General features: G+C 45.3%; 1 protein-coding gene across 2 annotated transcripts in view; it reads right to left on the bottom strand.

Annotated features, from left to right (window-relative positions):
• Positions 1–23,179, bottom strand: part of LOC142579827 (solute carrier family 45 member 3-like) — a 182,140-nt gene that overhangs the window by 129,382 nt on the left and 29,579 nt on the right. Inside the window, exon 2 of one of the 2 annotated variants that reach the window (XM_075690404.1) lies at positions 12,641–12,730. The exons of the other annotated variant lie outside the window; for it this stretch is intronic. Coding sequence (XP_075546519.1) covers positions 12,641–12,730 — 90 coding nt within the window. The remainder of the gene's footprint in view (positions 1–12,640; positions 12,731–23,179) is intronic. 2 annotated transcript variants of the gene reach the window in all.

A 23,179-nucleotide genomic window follows, 5' to 3' on the forward strand; every position in this document is an offset into this window, starting at 1 on the left:
TAGAAACTCGTGCCATACTGAAAATTCATTTCAAGTGAATATGTCTTGCAAGCTCTTCGGCTACAATTCTTAAATTGCAATATGTACCGCAAAGTAATTAATTAGGAAGTGAATGAGTGAGTTTGTGTTAATTAGTTGAATATGTGTTTCGATTTCTTGTGCAAGCAATATCCGCCTCTTCGGACAATTCCGCTCAAGGAGAAGAATTATGTTATCTGCAACAGGTGATTTTTTTTTTATTTTCGTAAAACTTGAAAACGATCACCCTTTATAGCGGTGCGATGCGCAGGTCGAGCGCTCAAAAGCTACAACGAGCGCTATGTGCTGTCGCTCTTACATTTTTTGCGACTAAATAAACTGACAACTCACACGGCCTTTTAAAATAAGAAAATGTAATCTCTTGCTTACACCGTGGAACTAAAGCATGTGATCAAAACGATGTCGTCTCACTGCGTAACGCGCGTCGGACCTTCCGAGCTGGTTATCATTCACTGCTGCCGGGCCTGCGGACAAAAGTACATTAGCGAGAATATTCCTCCTGCTTAAAGCACCGGTGGCCAGTAAGACTCAGCCACAAACCAATCTAACAAAACAAAATTAGGCTTGAGCGTGCGTCCCTATGAGTTATCAAAACGCCGGCCTAAACGAAAGTACACTCTACGATTTGAAAAGCCCGCATGATATTTAAAACATAAAGAAAAAGAAGGTCTGCCCACTGGGAAGCAAGAATTCGTCCCGAGTGAACTGCTTGGAATAAATTAGTCACCTATTCCCCAAACGCGCCAGTTTCTTACTCATGTCGCTCTCCGATTCGCGTTGTCCGCTTCTTCCGTAAAGCGATGAAATGATACATCGTGATGACACGTATAACAGTAGGCAGCAAAAGTCTTTCGACATCCGTTCTGTCTTTTTCAGACTTGTGCGCGGCTGATCACAATTATTTGCGAACTACAAGGCAAGTTGTCAGCGCGCGCCGTAATTTAAAACCTGTTTCGCTTCATGGCCGAACATGGATCGGCTGGTTCCAGGCGCGGCCGCTAGGTGGAGAGTGCTCAGGCAGAACCGCGAATACCATCATCATCATTTATTTTCCAACAAGGAACCCCTGTAGGAGTATCATGCAAGGGGGCGGGGTTAGACTGTACGAATAGGAACAAAGGCAACGTTATAGTTTCCTGCAAATCCCAGCCTCTGGGTCCGTTTGAGAAGAGACTTAAAAAAAAGCTAAGAGGCACACTGAGTACAATGCCAAAGCAAATAATCAGAGAAGTCACAATGTGAATCAGCAATCGCAAAAGAACAAAAAGAACACAGTAAGGTCATTATAAGAGCTAATGGGTCCCTGTCCCAGCCTCTGTACGGTAAGGAAATCTCGCCGTTCGCGAGCAAAACGGCCGTTGCACGGCAGCCCGCGAACGGCAAACGGCGTGCGGCAAGTTGCCGTGCCGGTAACGCGGACGGTGTTGCGTACTCCAGGCAGCGTATCGTACTGCTGCCGAGTTGTAGCGACGCCTGCCTATCGAAGCTCGACCGACGTAACAATTGGGTAGCGTGGCGTTGTCGGCGAGCTGCAGGCATCCGGTAGACCATGGCGACCGGGCAAGGACGAGTGCGAAACTCGCACGGTTTATTGAAAGGTTGATGAAAGATGATGAGAAGAGAATGAAGTGATCTAAAAAAGTACATTTAGGAGCCCCTTAAATATGCTCTCTACAATCGTGGGAGGGATCTTGCTTCCGTCGACGTCACGTGACCGGCACAGAGTCTGATTCGCGGAAAGAGGGCCCCTCCTTCTCTATTTATACCGAGCCTCTGGTTATACCGAGCCTGCTGCAAGGAGAAGGGCGTCCCGCCTCCGGTTGTACCAAGCCTCAGGTCCGGGAATTGCAGACGCTTGTCCTTCTCTTTTGGGCGTTGCTGGTTCGCGGAAGTTCCCCTCTAGAGCTTGACAGCTCAAGGAAAGGTTCCCTCTAAAGTCGCACACGCAGACACAAAAAAGGCCTGAAAACCCTGCGGTGCTTCCGCCAGACCGGCAGACACTCGAGATGACCATGGCGAATTAGGAAGTCACGCTTCATTTCGACGAGGCATGGTGGGTGAACGTCTTTTCTGCACGAGGTGCCAACCGTAACAGGAGGAGTCGCGCTTCATTTCGACGAGGCATGGTGGGTGAAAGTCCTTTCTGCACGAGGTGCTAGATGCCAGCCGTAACAAAGGTTGAGAAACGACAAGCGAACGAGATACCGCTCCGAGCTGCCGAACTATGCGACTCACAGATGCTACGTCAAGAACAGTCCGCTACAGCGCCGTGCATGTCTCGGTTAGCCAGGGGCCAGGGTTAGCTCGGTTAGTGTTCTAGAAGCCTGTAGCATAGAGAAGGGATTTCTATATGCCTGTAGCTTGGTCATAGTGGAGGTTATCGGCATTTCATCGCTACTCATCATACGTCACGTTATTGTGCTAGTGTGCTATGACGTCACTATTTTCGCTCTTCCGCTGTCAGGTCATAAAAGCCGCGCTAGCAATGGGTCTAGACCACGAGAAGGAGCTTTTAATGACTTTTTGGAGGTGAATTAAAATTATTTACAAATGTTTGCAGCGTCCAATACCTCGTTGTGGGTGTCCTCGCATACAGAAGCAGCCTACAACACTTTTTATAGCCTCAAAATTTGGTGCCTCAGCCCCTTTAAAGGGCCCCTGAAACGGTTCGGACAAATTTTGTAGACGCGTAGGGTGCAGCTAAAGTTAATCATTCGCACCACAATTTGTGTGAACGTCTCATATTAAGAAAGCTACGGACGGTTACGAGTTACCCTCCTCCATAGTCACGCATTTTCTCCTCAACTCATTCGCCGAGCGATCGAGGCTAAGCTCCACCTTCACTGGCTCTGCGTCATGATGGCACATCGTGTCGTCGACTTCCGGTTCTCTAGGAACGAGCGCGCAAAACCTCTCCAAACTCTCCACCAGATGCTTGCAGTCGACACCAAGCGAGAGCTATCGATGCAGCGTGCGTTGCGAGCATTCTGTCACAGCGCCGAGCGTGTCTGATATTTCGGTAACCACAGGCCAGCTGGGCGTTTCAACGGAAAGCTGGAGGCATGAACTCAAGCTGATGAAGGAACTTTAACGTTGACTTACGTGAGCTGCCTGATCGGTCTCCACGGTCCAGCCACCTGTTGGCGCAGAGCTTAACCAGCCAAACAAAGCGCTAGTATTGCTCTAATAAGTGTAAAACTTTTTAAACATTTACAAAAACAGTGTTAACGATTACACGCCTGCGAAAAATGTACACCAGCAGCAAAGAAGAATACATTTTGTTACTGCTACCAGAGTCCTTCCATGTTTTTCTGGTCACGAAACTCCGCCGTCACGCTATGGGAGAGGTTCATATGCTGCCCAAAGGTGCCACGACGCGGCGCCACTGTGCCACAGAGGGCATCGTTCGCGTACCGAAATGCGTGCGCAGGTGCGCAGTGCGAGGCGAGCTGACTTTTCGGGTATGTTCTGTGCATGTGCTGTGCTATTTTTCGAGTGTTGGGCTGTTTGGTTGAAGTGGTGGGGTGGGACAACGATGCCGAACACGTGTTGCGTGCCTGGGTGCCGTTCCGGCTACAAGGGCACGACCGAAAAGGTGTCGTTGTTCTGTTTACCTAATAACAAGGAGCAGCGCGAGAAATGGAAGCGGGCCATACCGCGGCAGGAAAGTGGCGGTTTTAATTTCGAATCGAAGTATACACGTGTGTGCGCGAAACACTTTGACGCCTCGGACATCGTCACTGCGTACAATTTCAACATCAACGGCGACGACGTGTACCTGGAGCGTGAGAAGCCGACGCTGAACACATTTGCTTTATGATTTGTTGCAACCTCAATTTGTGTTATACCAGGATATAGTTCACAGCAATAGCGCCCTTACCCCGACCATCTATGAAAGATATAGCATTAGAATTCCTTTAAATGCAAGTGTTAAAACAGAATAATATGCATTGTTTTATTTTCCATTGTCCTTTAGTCTTGGCTAATGATGGGCTACAATTCTTCAATTGCACGTACTTTTAAGTCTATAAGCTGCTATGAGTAAGAAGGTTATTAGCACACTGTTAGCTACATTTGTATTGTGATTTGCTGAGCAAGTTTTGTCTGCATGTTTAAGTAACAGCTGAAGAAGTAGAAAGGTGGTATCTCTAACAAGCCATTTAAAAAAAATTGCTGTATTTGTGATGTGGCTACTTGTGTTCGTTTGAGAGTTCTTTAGCCGTGTGTTATGAAATGCTTATGCTTTACACTTTCTTGTTTATAGAAACAATCGACTATGCATTCTGTACTTATTGCCATTCGTTTGCTGGTGTTTGTTTCCTGCATCCCAATGCATACCTCTCACGTTTGATCTTATTTCTTTATGCGTATTATATCAGTGTCATGCTTTTAACAAACTTCTTGCATTGTGAATGGTGGACCATTTGTGACCGGACGCCTCCGTGCTATCTGTATTTCGCTCCGCTTATTTTACATGATAAATAAATGATCGGGCTTGTATTTTGTTTTTGCACCAACACGTTTTATTTATTTTCTTAATCGAATTATAAAGTTTTTTTTTTTCATTTTTCGACCATGATAAGAATATCAGGACCGGTGATTGCAACATTTTAACATATTGTAAATAGTTGCGAATTAAGAACCAAAATACCTAGTCTCGTCGTTTCTGCGTCGAAACCACGAGCAGTGAAGTGCTGGGCTTACTGACGCTTCTAAACGACTGCTTGCTAAGGCAATTGCCTAATTACAGCTAGTTTCAACTGTGCAGGTCCTAACACTTCAGGTTCGCCTTAATCCGTTGTTAAAAGCCGCACCGAAGGCATTTAGCAGGATGCGTTGTTGGGCAAGTTGGTTCATTGTAATAAGAAACATTGGATTCCTATTACAGCGGACGCACTTCGACGGGGGCGAAATGCAAAACACCCGTTTATTTAAATTTAGGTGCATTTTAAAGGATCCCAGGTGGTCAAAACTAATCCCGAGTCCCCCACTACGGCGTGCCTCATAATCGTATCGCGGTTCTGGCTCTTAATATTCCAGATCTTTCTTCTTTTTGGTCTGAGACCGCCGCAAGCTCCATGTTATGAGCGGCTTTTTTTTTCGTCCCGTGCGCTCATATCATCGCAGAAGACACGCTCAGGCAGTAATTTAATTATATTCAATGTTAAAAATAGTTACGTGAAACTAAAGCGATCGTTGAGGAAGTTGAGAAAGCTAGAATACCGAGGCTGCCCCACACACAACCACAGCGGTAGCGGCGTTCGCATGCCCTCTCATGCACGGTTGCGCCTCTAGCGGCGGGCGCTGGCGCTATATGAAACTGAGGCGGCAGTTTCGTGACCAGAAAAAACATGGAAGGACTCTGCTGCTACTGTGTGTGTGGTTGAGCTCTCTGCCACCAGGTGGCTGCACCGTGCAGACAATTAACATTTGCACTTTGCGCAAATGTGAACATGGTAAAACGGCCAGGCCCTGTCCCCTTGCGCTTGCGTTTACCCTAATACCGGACTCGCAAAACACTATTGCGTTAGTAATCTTCCGGTGTAAAGTGACGGCCGCAAAAGTGCAAATCCTGGCGCCGATCAGATAGCGGCAGTCCGATACGCTGCAGCCACTCCGCTTCTCTGCTGCCTTGCAGAGGGACGCGATGTCGCAGCTTGACATATTGCAAGTCGCTACGTTCGCAGTCCACAATGCAACAAAGTCTAATCATAGTGCTCGCGAAAAGACTGAGACCGACTCTGACCGCGGAGCTCTCGTCAAAATGGAGCATGTTGCAACACAAGCAGATGCTTGCTATGTGCCGGAAGTGCTTAAGTGTAGTGAGAAATTGTTCTTGTGCATTCTCTTTCTGTTAGTTTCTTTTTGTTGAAACAAATGAACTAACATTCCAACTATTACGAACATCATTTCTTCACCATAAGATGAAAAAATTATCGATGACGCGCCCTGGGCAGCCAATCGTATAGCTCGCCCTACTGACGTTATTTGGTGATTTACGTCACATGTGTAGGGGCGGATGAAAATTCCGCCGAGTAGTGTGCTGCGATCGGCAGCGATGTGCATCTTTAAAAACCTTACAATAAATTACACGCTTTACGCGGGGCACTTAGATGCGTCAATTAAAGATCAGAAGGACCTACTCTAACGACTCAGTACGTTTGTACCAAATCAACAAAATAATTTCAGGATCCCTTTAAAAGAAGATGTTGAACCATGCAAGCGCTCTATGCTGCAGGAGTTAAAAAGGTGACAAGACGTACGGGTTGGTGAATTAAGAAGGTTTCCATGTAGTTGTGGGAAGTTATACTCGATGGAACAGGCACAACTTTGCCATTTTTCGACAGAACACCAATGCTTTTCGGGTCCTAGGCATGATTTCACCGCACTGACACTTTCTTCACAGCTGTATTTGGAAGTAATGAATTCAGCGGTACGATTTTGTATTGATTCTAATATGTCCATTAAGCAAGTTTGGTGCAGGCGCAAAATAGCTGAAGCGTATTCAAGTATACTTTGAATGAAAATTTCATAAGCCTGTTTTGGTATGGATGAGAGGCACGGGGCAAGGATACGTCTGACGTAACCAAGTGATTTGTCAGTGTCGGTAGCCAACTTTGTGATGTGGTAGGACCGGGTCAACTTGCTGTTAATAGTGATAGCGAGATAACGATATGATTAAAGTTTCAACGGTGAATAGGGTTGTCGAGTTTAAAAAGTACGGATAATTCATGTTAGACTGCTTACGGTATATATACATAACTTTATAAGAGAACTGGTGAACTAGGTTCCTATTAAATATAAGTCTTTTTGAAGCACTCCATGGTCGGTCTGTTCTGTAATACGACAAATAAGCACGCATTTATGTGAGAAAAGTCGGATAAAGGATGAAATTCTGTTAGGAAGATAGTTTATAAAGATGAAAAATAGAATGGGGACCGAGTACGGACCCCTGTTGTACTGCAGAAATCACTCTAGCAGTGGTTGAACAATGATTTCGATGATCTGTGCACTGGGAAGCGAATTGTAAGAAAGCAACGGATCCATGACAATGCGAGAACGTCTCGACTGAGGCATGAAAGTTTGGCCTAATGTGGATGATGGGGAACACAGTCGAACGCTTTCGCAAAGTCCAGGTAGATGACGTTAGTTTGAAGTGGTGATTCTAAGCTGAGCTGAAGTTCAGTAATAAATTTAAAAAGCTGTGTATCGGTTGACAAACAAGGCCAGAAACCATGTTGATTGCGAAAAAAAGGAGGAATAATAGCCAAGATCACATACTATTTGCGAGTATATTATATGTTGTAGTAGGCAATGCATGTTAGAGCAACAGGATGATAGTTGGACGGATCAGAGCGGGTGCCTGACTTATATACCGGTACCGCTTTACTAATTTTCCGGTCATTTGGAAGTGAACTGTCGGTATTGGACTTGGTAAAAATTATTTGTAATATTAGACTGGAAAATACTTTCATACATTTTCGTATCTTAACAGTGACGTAATCCGGCCCGGGGTCAATAGAAATCTTCAGGTTTTCAATAGGCTTCGTATTGTGTTGAGAATTAATACTAAAATAGGAAGCATTTGGGGAAAACAGTAGCTGGGCAAATCAAAGTCCTTCAGTGAAGACTTGCCAGTGAAAAGAAAACTACGAGTTGATTACGTCTGACTGCTGATTGAGTGGCACATTTGAACCTCCAGGGTAAGTCAAATAAACGTTATTGGAGATATTGTTTCATTTCAGAATATTCCAAAAAAAAGTTGGGGGGGGGGGTGACAGGTATGATGTTCCGCAAGTCGGGGTGGAAGAATTCCTTTTTCCATTGTCTCAAAGTGCTCCTGTATTCACGCAGGCACGTAAATGCCGAACTCTGAGCAAGATTTCGAGCGTTTTGCGTCACGAAAAAGGCGCTTTCTGCCCCAGCAGCCTCGCTAGTGTGTTCGAAAACCACGTATTTCTAAATCACCGAGAATGCGTACCGGAGGACTTGTCTCAGCAAGCAATGATAATTTATTCTTGAATAGCAACCAATCTTCATGTGCTGTACGAGAAGGAGCAGTCTGACGGAAAAAATAAAAACAGATGCTTAGTGTTAATAGTTCTACAGTCCGCTTAGTTGTAGTCTCTACTGTGTTTTGTTGAGGTCTGTCGGATAGGAAGTTCGTTACAGAGATGAAATAGTAGTGAGTTGTGGTCACTTATACCACCGACGGATGATAGCGGTTTTTACTATTTCGGGATGAGAAACAAGAACAAGGTCCAAAAGGTTCCCCCCCATGGACTGGCATATTAACCATCTGAATGAAGTTGAATGTTCGGATGATGTCAAGAAAATATTTGAATTACCGGTTATGTTCCTCTAGATCTGCCCAGTTAATATCCGTAAAGTTAAAATCGCCACAGAGCAGAAAATTCGCACACGGGAAGCTTGAGTAAAGATCCGCTAGCACAGAATGCATAGTTCATGGTTTTAAGAAACATCACGGCCAGGTGCGCGATAACAAGCAATAATCGCAGTCATACTTGAAGTAAGAGAAATATTTACACACAACATGTCCTGTTGACAGTTCAATTTGGTGACGTATGAAGGAGCACTTTCCCTCACAAAAATCAAATTTCCTGCTCCCCCGCGCCCCAATCTGTAAAGCCTGTCAACTGCGTACGCTGGGCTCTCATGCAGTAGCACGTGGTCAGCAATATTTGGAAATAGCCAAAATGGTGTAAGTATATCGAGGTCAGTATAGTTGCCTTTTAAAGTACATTCTACGGCGTCTTTTTTAGGTCGATAAGTGTGCACGTTTGCCACCAAGACGAACATATTTGATAAACAGGATCAGTGATCCGGGCGGCGCAGGGCCAGGAAGGAGAAGAGGGACGCGCATGCTTAGAAAAACGCAGTGACCACCATGCCTTCAGTTCAACTAGACAATCAGATTCAGCATCGTACGTTAATTGCGTGCCATCAAGCAGCAACTTGTCAAAGCGAAGTTTAAATGTTCTACCGCTCTGTTGTAAGTGAAAAAGATTCCTTCGCGCCTGTCGAACTATGGCTGAGTAGTCCTCGCGAGTCGAAAAACTCGTGCCTTTGAGATTAGAAGCCACTGCAAGAATTCTATCTTTATATCTTACATATGGTAGAATGATAGGCCTAGTTTGTTCTTGCTGATCGCGACCAAGCTGTTGTACAGGCTCTAAGTCGTCTATATTTAAGAATAAACCGACTTTTTCGGAGCAGAATGATACTATCTTCGTCTGGGATTGAAGTCAAGTCTTCATCAAGGATGACAATCGTGGGATCTGTTGGTCGTAGCAGATATGCACGCAAGCTCCTCTGGGAATTTTTCCGTAGCAGCATCAGGGTGGAATAAGATCTAATGAAATTTTAAAAAGCGATAGACGGAAAGAGTGCGCATTTGAATACAAGAATTAACTTGAGTGGGCACTCTATATCACAAATGTGTCTTTCCGAAGTCTAAAAGGATATGTAGTGTGAAGACACTGGGTAAGTTGCAGGCACAAACTGAAGTCGACTAATGCGAGATGGGCAATTGGAGGTGGCTGGGAGGTTCCACTTGCCATGCAATAGAGAAAAAATAGACAACATGACGCTGCCTCTGCATACTGCTGATGGTCTCGCCGATGTTGATGAATGACGAGGTGATGAAAAAGCGGATGATGCATCTCAAATATGAGTAATAATTTTTATCGTAATCGGCCGATTTACGTACACTGCAGGGCGATATATGCGTATTCCTAGAAGTCTACAAAATACACTTGTCTTGCGCCAGCTGACCCCCAGCTTATTCTTGCAAGTTTTCCAATTTTATCATTCCTCGCCGCACATCTTTCTGTGCAAAGTTATGCTGTACGGTGAGTCCAGTGAATGAGTGCGCCGACCGGTCGCGTCATAGCGTGATAGCGTGCTGCCCAACACAGCCGCGCAGGCGCTGCCGAAATTCCCTGACCTGCAAGCGCGATGGCAAGAAGACGAGGCCGACGCATGGGGCGCGTTGTCGTTGTCTTCGTAACATGGCGCTAGCACTACTTTCTTATATGGGGAGTCTTCGAGGCTTGCAGAAATCGTACTTGTAATGTCGTCGCAGTATTCCCGCTAACGTCACCCAGAAAACCGACAGCTTAAATGCTGACGAGTGGAGCTGTGCCACGCTCCGATAGTAGGTGGGTATAAGTAACGTGACTCTTGCCATGCGTTTGGCTATATAGGCGAACACCTCCAGCTCTCATCAGTCTTTCTCTCTCCGCCTTAACGACGGGTGATCGTGAGCGAGCGTCTTCATCAAGCCGCGAATCACACTTACTTCATGCTCATCTGACTGTGACGCTGCAACAGTCCCGTCACTTCTTCGGCACATGTGCAGTTTCCGTTTTCTGAATGGAATTGACAACAACTGATTACTCAGTAGGACTTAACAATGGTTACTGTGAACGTTATCGATAACGTTATTGTAAATGTATATTTATATTCCTAAAAAATGTATAACGCCTGCGCGTTGAAGAAAGACAATATGTACCCACATGTACGAGCATATAATTATTATGTCTGTAACTGCTAACTTTTTTTTTCTGCCTTGTTACTGGGCACATATCTTTGTCAAGCTAAATTTTAAAGCTTTTTGTCTCTGTCCCTTACATCACATCATGTAAAACTGCTCGTGTACTCGAAAATAAACTTTTATTATCTTTATTGCTAGAAGGGGAGAAGTTTTGAGCTTTAGCGACGATGGGTTTCAAGTCTTGCATTAGGACTCATCGTCCGAGTGTTCCGGTTAAAGGACCCGCCGTGATTCCTTAGGGGCTGTGGTGTTAGGCTGCTAAGCACGAAGTCGTGGGATCGAATCCCGGTCACGGCAACCGCATTTCGATGTGGGCGAAATGCGAAAACACCCGTGTACTTAGATTTAGGTGCACGTTAAAGAACTCCAGGTGGTCGAAATTTCCGGGGTCCCTCACTACAGCGTGCCTCATAATGAGAAAGTGGTTCTGGCACGTAAAACCCCACAATTTTTGCCGGTTAATGGTCGCTCTTCTTTACTTACCTGATGACAAACAAACTTAAGTTCAAATTTAATCTGCCGTGGTAAAGGCGATTACGAGGTAATGCATTCTTCCTGGGTATCAGCATTTCTCCAGGATTGTGAAGGTACTTCCAACGTGTTGATTTTGCGATTGTTCCGGCGCCCTGTATTTGATGGGCAATGTTAAACATTATAAATTATGCATAAGCAGATGCGTTGAATATGCCTGGAGCATGTGCGAACTGCCGCTGTTCTTCAGGACTGTGATACCGCAAAGATTCTATTCCAATCATTTTACTTCTTTACGCTTCATCTCCGGTCTTAGGCATGCAGTGGATCCCAGCGCAGGTATTGATGAGCGTTGGAAGGCTTTGTGCGTCCTATAGGCCACCTCGATATCTCTCTGCCATCTGGATATTCCCAATGCCCAGTTATGATGGCGCGCAAGAAGCTGGCCAGACGCTTTAGTAAAACTTGACCGAACGTTTAATTATGCATTTAAAAGAACAGATAAAAATCACAAGGAACGCATAGCAAACAAGCACTAGTTACTGTCAGCACATGAATGAAGACAGCGTACTGTTTCTCGACTCGTTGCATTGTTTTCTAGTTGTTTCCTTTGTAACAGCTGTCTACTTTGCAGGCGTCTACTATGTAACAAGCTTTTCGACAATTTTTCTTCGGAGCTGTGACGCATGACAGGGCTCATACGAACTAATATGATACGGAATCACTGGAATGGAGAGATATGTGTCACAAGTCAGGTAGCTTTTTCGCGCGATCATATCTACGAGAAATTTGATCTTGGAAAAACGACTTTTATGTGCCACCCCTGTACTTGCATACAGAACAATCCTGGCGGTAGAGGAACTCAGCTGGACGTCGATAGCGATGACTCTAAGAAAGAGTCCTAAGAAATAAACTTTTCCTTCCGTTAACCAGAAGGGTCTCTTCCTGCATAAAAGTAATATGTGCATATTCCTTCTTCGGCGGCGCAAAGACGCAGTATACCAAAACTGACTCTAGTCCAATAGCGTGTGAGGGAGGCAGAGTTTCGACTGATCTTCCTCGTAATGAAAGGCGGTCGATCTGTCCGCGCGTGATCGTTATGCGGCTTTCACTCGTGTTCCTATTGGAGTAGAAATAAATGTAAAATGTAGATTACGCAGTTTACGATCCTTCTCCGTTACAGATCCTGGATCTCTGAACGGCATCCCTGCACTCCGCTATACGAGCTGGTACTGCCGGCTTTGACAAGCTTCATTTCGCTTGACGCTGCCAGTTCCAGTGAACTAGTCTGGCAACGTGGATCGCCAACACCTATCACTCAAGATAACGACGAGGGATATCAACGCCTGCATCGAATTGCCGCAGTTGGGCGCGACGCCACTGACACGATGGTGCGCTTACCAGTACTGCTTACGTATGTCAATTATTTCAATGGTGCCTTATGTTTGAAATGCGCCGACCACCGTTTAATTGCGGTGTCGGGCCCACCCCATATTTCTGATGCTAATGTGAGTAATGTTGATTCCGTCTCTGTTGCGTCGTAGCTTGTCTGACCTGTTACTTTTCATCCCCGGGGACGTTGAAATGAATTCAGGTCCCGGCACTGATGAACGATCGCGGGCACTTGCTTCCATTCTGGAGACACTGCGCATGATAGAAGAAGGACAGGGTGATATAATGCGTGAACTTCATGGCGTAAAAGAAAAGCACGAAGGCACTGACTGTAAAATCTAGCGCTTGATTGGAGGGGTTAGGACACTGGAGGCAGCTAACGCTCCACTCACATATAGCTAAACTACCACGCCGATCAGTTAACAAGCACAGCGTTAAGGTGTTAAGTTACTGAAGAAAGAATGCGACAATTTAATATACTTTATTCTGGTATTGAAGATGACGAGAAGGAAGATTGGACGGCGTCATGAATTATTATTTCAAAATTTCTGTTCCGAAAAACTTGGCCTCGCAGTGACTATAGTTCGCAGTTCGAAAGGGTACATAGATTGTATCGTTTTGTTCCAAATAAGTGTCGGCCTATTATAGTAAATATGACTTTCTTCAAAGATGAGCAAAGCATTCTTGCCTCTGCCCTCAAACTAAAGGGCTCTAAATTTTCAATAAGTGAAAAATTTTCGCTTTAAACACGTCAAGCCAGAAAAAAATCGCTGGAATTTGCCAGGGCCCAGGCGAAACCTTTCAAGTTATCCCTCTATAATCGCCGAATTGATAGAGCGACATTCGATTTTGATTCCTCAAGTAACTCTGTTGTTTTATCTACACGATTGCTAGACCCAAGGGGGAACACGCCCGTTTGCAAGCGACCTTCCAAACCTGATATCACTATTTCCCTATCAGTACCGTTCAGTAAGGTAAAAAGTCTTCTGCCTACGTGGGATCAGGTTTTATCGTTCCTTGATGACGGCCAATCAGATATTCTATAATTAGCAGAGACTTCGTTGCACCCTAATATCGGCGACAATGAATAACTACTGATCGATAGGGCCTACACCATTTACTGATGTGATCGTACACAAAGGGGGGTAGAGGGGTACTGCCGGCCATTAAGAAAGCGGTCCCATCTTTCAATATTGACACATATTGTAACACAGAAATAATATGGGCTACTTGCAAGTCTACCTCTGCTAGCCTACTAATAGGCTTTTATTATCGTCCACCTGATAGTCATTTGTTACTAGAGGACTTGCGAAGCAGTATTTCTGCCGCAATCATGAGCTGTCCTACGGATCACGTTTGTCTTTTCAGAGATTTTAATTTTCGCAACATTGACTTGTCAATATTTCGTCGTCCTACCATACTTCAATAGATTTCTTTAACCTGTCGTTAAATTCTAACTTTAAACAGGTGGTAAACAAACCTACACGCGACAATATTTTAGATTCACTGCTAACCACAGTTCCTGATACGAGAGGCCCAATTGAGCACTGCAATGAAGTTAGTGACCACAGACTATATTACCTCACTATCCTCAAACTGGTATGAAACGTACGACCTACAGCTAATAAATTCATCTGTAACTACAATAAAGCAGACTATAACAGCATTAACAAGCAATTGGCGTTTTTCCGTCACTCTTTTATATCAACTTTTCCACAACATTCTGTGGATGGAAACTAGCTGGCTTTCAAGAATAAGATGTTGTGTTTAGTTGACAAGTATGCGCTTCTTGTGTCCATTTCACATGATAAAGAAATCCTTGGTTCAGCTCGACACTGCGCAGAATGTGAAACAAAAAGAAACGGTTTTACACACCTGCCAAGTGTTCAGCCAACCCATCTTCCTGGGAAACGTATAACGCATGCCTAAAAGAATATTCTTCAGCCATATGTATAGCTAAAGATAAGTGGTACTCGTGTGACCTTCCCTCCCGTTTACACTCAAACTCAAAAAAAAAGCTTTGGAAAACTATATCGCCTGACAATGCATCGCAAGCAATTTGTCTTTTCAGTGATAACAACATTCCCTTAATGGATGCGCAGTGCTCATCTGAGTTTAACAAATTTTTGCATCAGTATTTACCAAGCAAGATCATGTAACCGAGCCCGTAGTTATACAACTAGAATATGCTTACATGGAACCCATAACAACCACTGCTGAAGGCATTGCATGTCTTATAAATAATTTCAAACTATCTACGTCCGCCGGTATAGATAATCGGAACGCTAAAATACTAAAATATACTCTACCCCTATCTATTAAAATTTTGTTTTGCATATTTAGGCAGTCATTGTCGACCGGCCAATTAGCTAAAGACTGGAAGGTGGCTAAGCTAATTCCTGTATTCAAAGCTGGAAGTAAAAAGGTACCAGATAACTACCGCCCCATTTCCTTAACATGCATTCCGTGTAAGTTGCAGGAGCATATTATCGCATCACTCATCTAGAGCCACCGGGAGTCTAACAATTTCTTTTTGATTAATCAACATGGCTTTCGAAACCATCTGTCCTGTGATATGCAATTGCTTGAATTTACAACCGACTTGCACTTTAACATAGACAAAAACTTTCAAACTGACAGCCTTTTTCTAGATTTTTCCGAAACTTTAGAGCAGGTTGCTCATTGCCGGTTTTCGAAATTAAATTCCCTCGGAGTAGACTCTGCTAGTTTATCGTGGATTATAATTTTTTTTACCATTTCGTCAACCATTCAGATATATTAATAACTGTGCCTCTTCCCTGGCTGATGTAACTTCGGGTGTTCCTCATGGCGACGTCCTTGGCCCTTTACTTTTCTTATATTTATATTAATGATCTGCCCACTAACATTTCCTCAAGCATAAGACTATTCGCTGATGGTTGCATCGTTTGCAGAAAAACAACTTCTCCCGACGATCCCGTTACCTTGCAAAACGACATTACTCTAACAAGTATGCGGTGTAGTAAATGGCAAATGGTTTTAAAATTCGGGCAAATGCAAACTCATTTCATTCAGTCGCAAGAAATGCAACTCAGATTTTTCCTAATTTAGTAACAACTCTGCCATATCTCGTGTTCAATCATACAAGTACCTAGGAGTTCACCTGACTCACAACCTTTCATTGTACCCCCCCTCCCCCCTCGCACTGCTGTTATCTGTGCTAAAGCGTCCCAAACGCTTGGGTACACTCGTCGCACTCTGAGTAAATCGCCGTCCAACATTCGTAAGTTAGCGTACCTGACGTTCATTCGCGAACAGTTAGAATTCGTGTCATAGATCTGGTGCGCCCACCAAGATTACTTAATCATTAACTTGGAACGTATGCGTTCAAAACCAGGATACCCGGTTAATTTCTTAAAATTATGATCTCAAGTCCAGCGTAACGAAAATGAAACTTGAAAACTCACTTCCCCCCTTTTCAATTTCGCCATTCCACTTTCTTTTGTGTTTGCTTCATGGACATCTTAACCACACCAGGTCTACCCTTAGAAACCGCATTGCGCATGTCTCGACGGCTCCATAATCACGTTAGCATCAAGCGTATCTTCGGTAAAACAAGCGTTTATAGCTCATCAGCGTTGCCGTATGCCATTTCACTTTGGAGCGATCTTCCTGACGATATCGTCTCCATTACAGATCGAAAAGCGTTCCATGACCGTCTGCACGAACACATCATGCCTAAATAGCGGTCGGACTGTTCAATACTTGTCGAATACCCTTGTTTCTGATGTGTAGTCTCGCACTTTCTTTTTCCTTATTGAATTTCATTTTTACGTTAAGCCTTGTACGACTTGTCTTAATCCATCTGTATTCTCGCTTCACCAAGAGCATTCAGATAATAATGAGCGTTTTGTCCCCGTACACAGTTTAGCGTATGTTATTCCTCGCGTATTATGCTGCTATGTTTATCACTGACGCTTTGCTTCTTACCGCACGTATGCATAATATCTTTTTTTCTGTATTTTTGACCAGATGTTATATTTACCATCGCAATGTACCCTTACACTGTGCTCTGACAAGGAGCCTGTAAGGTACTGTTAATGAATGAATGAATGAATGAATGAATGAATGAATGAATGAATGAATGAATGAATGAATGAATGAATGAATGAATACAGAATTTAAGGCGTAAGCACACACACACACAGACATAAAGGAATGCTTCGGATACGGAAGCAAAATGCGGCCGCTTGGTTTATGCAGTGAAGCCTCGTCAGCCTCGCAAAAATACGGAGTGACGTGAGCGCGTCACTCGTCTCTCGGATAGATCACATCACGGTGTGCGGCATAAAAAAAAAAAAGAAGCATGTAGCAGCGAGTAACGTCAGTGAGCACTGGCTTCGCCTCCTCGGGCGCAGCTGATGGGAGTCAGGATTCGTGAGTGGTATACGTGACGCGGACACCACAGCAAGCCGGCCCACCCGCGCCCTCGCTCTTGCATAACGATGCCGTCCCAACGCGGACGGCGCACCTTCGGCGGGCCGCGCGATTTCGCGGTATCGCGGGGGGAGGGGGAGGGGCGACGAGTTCCCGCACTAATGGCCCTCTTGATTGCAGCTGGGCTTGCACCTCACTGCTACACGCATCGCTGGGAAAAGGAGATGAAGCGGGCTAACACGACTGGTCTGATAGCAGCTCTCAGCGTCTACCCCACTGCCTATAGGGTCACTCCCGTGTGCTTCTATGTGGGATTGATGTTTCTTCTTTTTTTTTCTGGTAAATTGCTGCTCTGACTGACTCCGCAGCTTTTCTTTCGAGTAACCTTGATCGGTTGGGGTGTTCACTTTCGGGACTTTCGCAGTCCGACGTTCCCGCGAGAGTTTCGGTGGAAACGAGGTGTATATTTTTTTTCTGCTTTCGTCTTTCGCGTTCATGTGTTTGTTGTGGCTGCCGTCTAACTGCGCGAGAAAGGCCATGATCTCACTCGATCAGTACTGAATCATATACTTGCATGTGCTCGCTACATTTGCTATTGGAGGCATCGAAAGGCCCTTCCGTCAGAACCGGTCCAGCTGGCTAAACGTGTACTTTTCCGAAAACAAGAGAGAAGGGATGTTTGATGACCGCAGCTTATTCGGAATTGACTATCAGGATGCAAGTCGTTGATCTCTGATCTTGAATCACGCACATGAGCTGAAGGACAAAGCTGACTTACCGTATCGACAGAGCTAGGAGGGCCCGTGCTTCCGAAGTCGCAGCGAAAAGAACGATGACCTCCAGCCGTACCCATAAGAAATCGCCGCCCGATTCCAAGTTTTATGTAGTTTCCTGTGCATAGTGATTGTAAAGGTGCTTAAACTCTCGTTTTTTGTAAAAAAGTCTGGCTACGCGGTTCCTCCTGGCACACGAGAGGATCCGGAGTGCACTGTAAACTGCAGCTCAACGAGCCATTTTCTAGCCAGCAGATAATGTGAGAAGGCGCTGACGCTGTGTAATAGACGTGTTACCTTTTTCACTCCATTTATTTCCGATCTTCACCAACCATTTGGTGTAGATCGCGGTTTGCTTTTGCGGTTCTGCTTTTGAGAATGCGGCCAGCCAACGGCTGCAGTAATGAAGAGAAATCTATGACATCACTTGATGATCAAAGCAGCACAGTGCTGGAAAGTATTAAGAGTTTTTCGAAAATAGTCTCAAGAGCTAAAAAGAACATTCACTATACCTAACTGCAATGCCGTAGCAGAAACGCACTAGAAGGTATGAATGTCGTCATTTGCGTTTGAACTGGTCCAGCACTGTCGAAATGCAAAACGTAGAAAATTGGGGCAGGAGTACAGACGCAAAAAGAAAGCAGTGCACGATGTACGAAAACTAAGGCTCCGTCACCTGTACCAATCGTGTTCGAGTGTAAAGCCCCATACCATGCAAAAGAAACAGGGATTATTTAAAAAATTAGATCGTGTGACCTATCTTCTCCTTTACATGCTCATGGGGGAAAAAGCGTGTTTTATTTAGTTCCTCCCTTGTAACCACCCCTATTAAACCTCTTTTTTTTCAACATAGAGAGTCTATTAAGAAAATATCCTTGCAGCAACTCCTTCCTCATATTTACACCCTAATTTAACAGGTGTAAATGATGAAGTTTACAAATGCATAACAGCGATTTTCACCTGTCGTAGATTACGCTTTTATATTGAGTGTACATCAAATATGTTACACGTTATAAAAACAGTTAAGCCTTTTCAATATGTCCATGTACTTGTACAAATGCATTCGTTACATTGATCCGTTATGTTGGGTAATATACCGCAGAAGTGGCCCACACAGTATAAGCTTTTACACCTCAAAAGGTGTAAAATGGTGTATTTGTTTTTTACACCATTGATCACACAATTTCACACCCTTTTGTCATTACTTTCAATACTACACCCTTTAAGTAAGGTGCTTACATCGCTAGCACCTTCCGATTGGCACCAAGGGTTTTTTTTTCTTTATGCTTAAGAAGGGTGTAAGTGACATACACACGCATATATGTATATGCCAGTGGACGCATGCGTCTTCGACAAAGGTTATGTGTAATATAACCAGAGCGTTGGTGATAATAAAGGCACTTTCTTCGGCAGTAAATTGTTCGATGCAATTAACGTCAGATGTATATCCGTATTATTCTGTACAGGTATTAAATACAATCAGCTAGCCTTCATTGTCGGCCTGCACGCAAGAGGAGGAGGAGGAGAAACATTTATTTAAAAAAAAAGAAAGGACAAGCAGGTGTCTTTCTGCTTGTGCGGGAGGCACCCTTAGTCCAGGGCTCCTGCGGCTCTTGCTTTCTCCCGGGCCCGCCGCACCAGTTGCTGCTGGTTACGAGGGTCCGAACTAGTCAGCACGGCCTCCCACTGCTCGGGTGTGGGGTTGGGTATTTGCGGGGCCGCCTTCACGTTGGGGCACGCCCATGTGGTGTGATATAGGGAGGCGTAATCATTACAAAGGGGACATTTGTATGAATATAGTGTAGGGTGTATTGCGTGTAGTCTGCTTAGATGGGGGTATGTGTTGGTTTGTAGTTGTCGCCATGTTACGGCGTCTTCACGTGAGAGGGTCTTGTGTGGAGGCGGGTATTGTCGTCTGTTCAATCTGTGGTGTTGTAGTATGGCGCTGTATTGTAAAGGTACGGGCTCCATGGAGGCGGCCGTATCCCTCTCTTGTGGCGCCCGGGAGGCATGAGCTCGGGCTACAGCGTGCGCACGCCGATTTCCACGGAGGGACTCGTGTCCTGGAGTCCACACTATTTCAATGTCCGGGAATTGGGAGGCTTGTTTGAGTAGTCGGTGGGCGATTGAATATATTCTGCCTCTCGCGTAGCTATGACGGCCAGCGTTGTCGACTATAACCTACAAGAGGTGGTCTCGATGACGATCCGCACTGCCAGCGCCCTTGTAGCGGAGGAGACAGCCATCGCCTTGGCCATCACCTCTAGTCTGACCAACGAGTACGTCACAATTATTACTGACTCCTGGGCAGCTTGCCTGCACGCAAAATGTACCAAATTAGCTTAAATTCTGTTATGGCGGAAGATTCAGAACATTTATTTTAAAACATCGGGCACGGTATACTTAACGACGTACTGTTTTTTATTTGGTAGGAAAATCTTTGGGTCAACCAGTGCATTATGTTACATAAATCAGATGTCTGTTTTGCGAGGCTGGCGCTGCTGGCAGCATTTTGCAGATGGCTAAACTTCACATATTCCCTAGCTTCAGTTCTGAAATAACAGTATGGCCTATCAACAGGTTAACGAAAAAAAGTAGTTTTGTGGATATTAGTCTTCCTAAAATGTAAATTTCATGGCCGCGACCATATATACTCTGTTGCCAAGAAAATAGCCTCTTTATCTTCGGGGCCCTGTTTCGTTTTTCCTTTTACTTTAAATCACCGGTGAAATGCTTGGTAAATACAGAGTATATTTGAGAGATAGGCGCCGGCCGGAAATGGTCGTGGCGCCGAGCGTCAGTACAGGACCTAAGAAGGGTTACCCAAAGGTGCCCCAAAGCACGGACCTCAAAGGCACGTGGCTCCAACATCGCTAGCCGTGTCTCCAACATCCGTGCAAGTGATCAGCCAACCTCTGGAAGCTGAGTCATCATCTGGAATGGTGATAAGCTGCACTGAATGTTCCACATAAGTGGTTTTGCTTGTGGCTGTGGTTTTTATTTGAGCTTCGACTCCACCAGTGCTTGGCTTCTATTCCATCGACAGCAGTTGCAGTGGTGGGAGAGGTAGCATGGCAGTTTTGACATATTGCCAAGTGCGTTTATTTCTGCTTTACCGCTCACGCCTATTGTCACTTTCCTGTCGCTGGACGCGTCTCGAATATTCCGCGACGCAAGGTGTAAATACGGGACCACCGCTTGGCTGGCTCAGCCCGACGAACGCCGTACACGTGCTGGCTGTTTTCGCAGTCACCGAGTTGTACGTTCGTTCGCTTGCTTTCGCTTGCAGAAAGGTACAAAATATATTTATGTGACATCACACTGTTGTCTGTAGTTTGTTATACATTTGATAAGTAGCGCATTTCGCTGCAGTGTAACAATACACAGGGCACGTTTACACATGAATCGCCATGAATTTTTGTCCACGCTGTGGCAGCAGTGCATTGATGACAGCAGAAAACTTCCGGTCACGCATTTCTGACAGTCAAGTTAGTCAAGAAAACGGAGGTATTTTGTCGCATAGCTTATTGTAGGCACATATTCTTGATGTATTCAGATAGAAAAAAAGTGCGGCATGTATCGATCTCATGTATGGGCATGTTTTGTTGCACTGAACAATAAAGTCCGCTTGTAGAACATTCTAACTTCGCAACAAAACTGATGCCAGCAGGAGGGTTCTGTAAATTTATAGGCTATTGTAACGCGCGTTGTCCCAGAGGGCGTAACCAAAACAACCTAGAAAAATATGTAAGGCCACCGCATCGCCTCCTCTCCTTGTCAATACGCATGGTAGCGGTGAATGGGGAAGCGCAGCGTTTTTACAACGCGGCGCGCGTTCTGAAACACAAATTTTCTCCGTGGCTGCAACGCTAGAGCGGCAACGCGTTGGAGATTTTTCTTCGCGGCTTTGGTGGGGCATGCTACACCGTAAACGCGATTGCTTTTTAACGCGATAGCGTTAAGGAGCTAGTGTCGCAGAAAAGCCGGTGTCGTCGGTGTCGGTGTCGGCGTCGGCGTCCGCGGCGTTGGCCGTGAGCGATAAATCACGGCAGGCACTTCATAAATAAAAGGCAACTTCCAAGATGGGCTGGGTGGGAATCGAACCAGGGTCTCCGGAGTGTGAGACGGAGACGTTACCACTGAGCCACGAGTTCGATGCTTCAAAGCGGTACAAAAGCGCCTCTAGTGAACGCGGTGTTGCCTTAGAAACGAGCTGTTTCTAAGGCTCAGGCGTGCGTCGCTTGCTCAGGCGCACATTTCGTTGTCGCGCCGAACGCTGCGTTGCTCGACGCTCACCGCGTCCGATGCGGGGCGCGTAGTCGCTGCGCCGTAGCTCATTGTCTTACACCCCTTGGCGGGTCGACGGGAACGCTGTCGCGTTCCACTCTTGAAGGCGAAGCTTAAGCGTCCTCCAATTTTCTTCAATTGTGCGTGGTTCGTCGTACACGGAAGCGCAACGATGCCTGGCTGTTGTTGCGCACCAAACTGCAAGTCCAATAATGATGGGGGACCAAGTGTCCGAGTGCACAAGTTCCCATCTTACCTAGCCACTCGGGAAGCATGGACGAGAGTTGTTCCTCGGAAGGACTTCTCGCCAACGAAGTACACAGTGGTAAGCATTTCTTCTCTCTGTTGTTATTCTGGGTTTCCAGACGAATAGGCTTTGTCAGCATAGTGCGCAATGCATCCGTGCACGCGTGCACAATACATGGGTCTGTGCACCTGTCGACGCGCTTGTAAATTCAACATTTTCGTCGAGCTTCATACCTGTAACGGCTTTTTTTTATTTTAGCTCTGTGAAAAGCTTTTATTGCCATCGGATTACTTGAAGACGACATCTTACACGGACGTCAAGACAGGAAAAGTGGTCGAAGTTGCCATGAAAAACATTCGTCTGAAGAAAACTGCAGTTCCGAGCTTGTTTCCCTATTGCCCTGCCTATTTATCGCGTCCGCAAGCGTGCGTTCGGGAAGCACCGGGTGCGAAAAGAGCGCGCTTGGAAGCCGCATCTTTGCAAAAAAGCAATAATGCTTTCTCAGCAATCCAAAGCAGAAGAGGGCGCCAAAAATGTGGTTGGTAGCTTTGCGGACTTGCTCAAGGCCTTGCCAAGCTTTCAGAGTTCAGACTTCTGGACAATTCTGAACAAGGGCTCCAAGGTTTTCTTTTTGGGCTTGTCACTTAAATCTGCTCCTGCAGTCCGTACTTTGTGATGGTGTCCAGAGACCTGCGCGTCGAAGTATTCTTTGGTGAAACGGGTGTGAGGAAGTGTGGTGATGTGTTCCTGAAAAGCTGTGCGACTTGAGAGATTTGAAAAGCGTGTTACACGTGATCGAACAGACACATAAGGATATCAGCACTGAGCGTTCTGAAAAGGGCCGTCATCTACTGACATTGATTTCGACATTGCTAGAGGAAGTAAGTGGAAAACATTTCGCATGCGAGTTGCAAGAATGGCATTTGGAAGTGCTTAAGTTCTTGAAGAGTCAAGTTGATCTTGTTTTGAATAATGCTG

The sequence above is a fragment of the Dermacentor variabilis genome, chromosome 4 (assembly GCF_050947875.1).
Source record: "Dermacentor variabilis isolate Ectoservices chromosome 4, ASM5094787v1, whole genome shotgun sequence".
NCBI lineage: Eukaryota > Metazoa > Arthropoda > Arachnida > Ixodida > Ixodidae > Dermacentor > Dermacentor variabilis.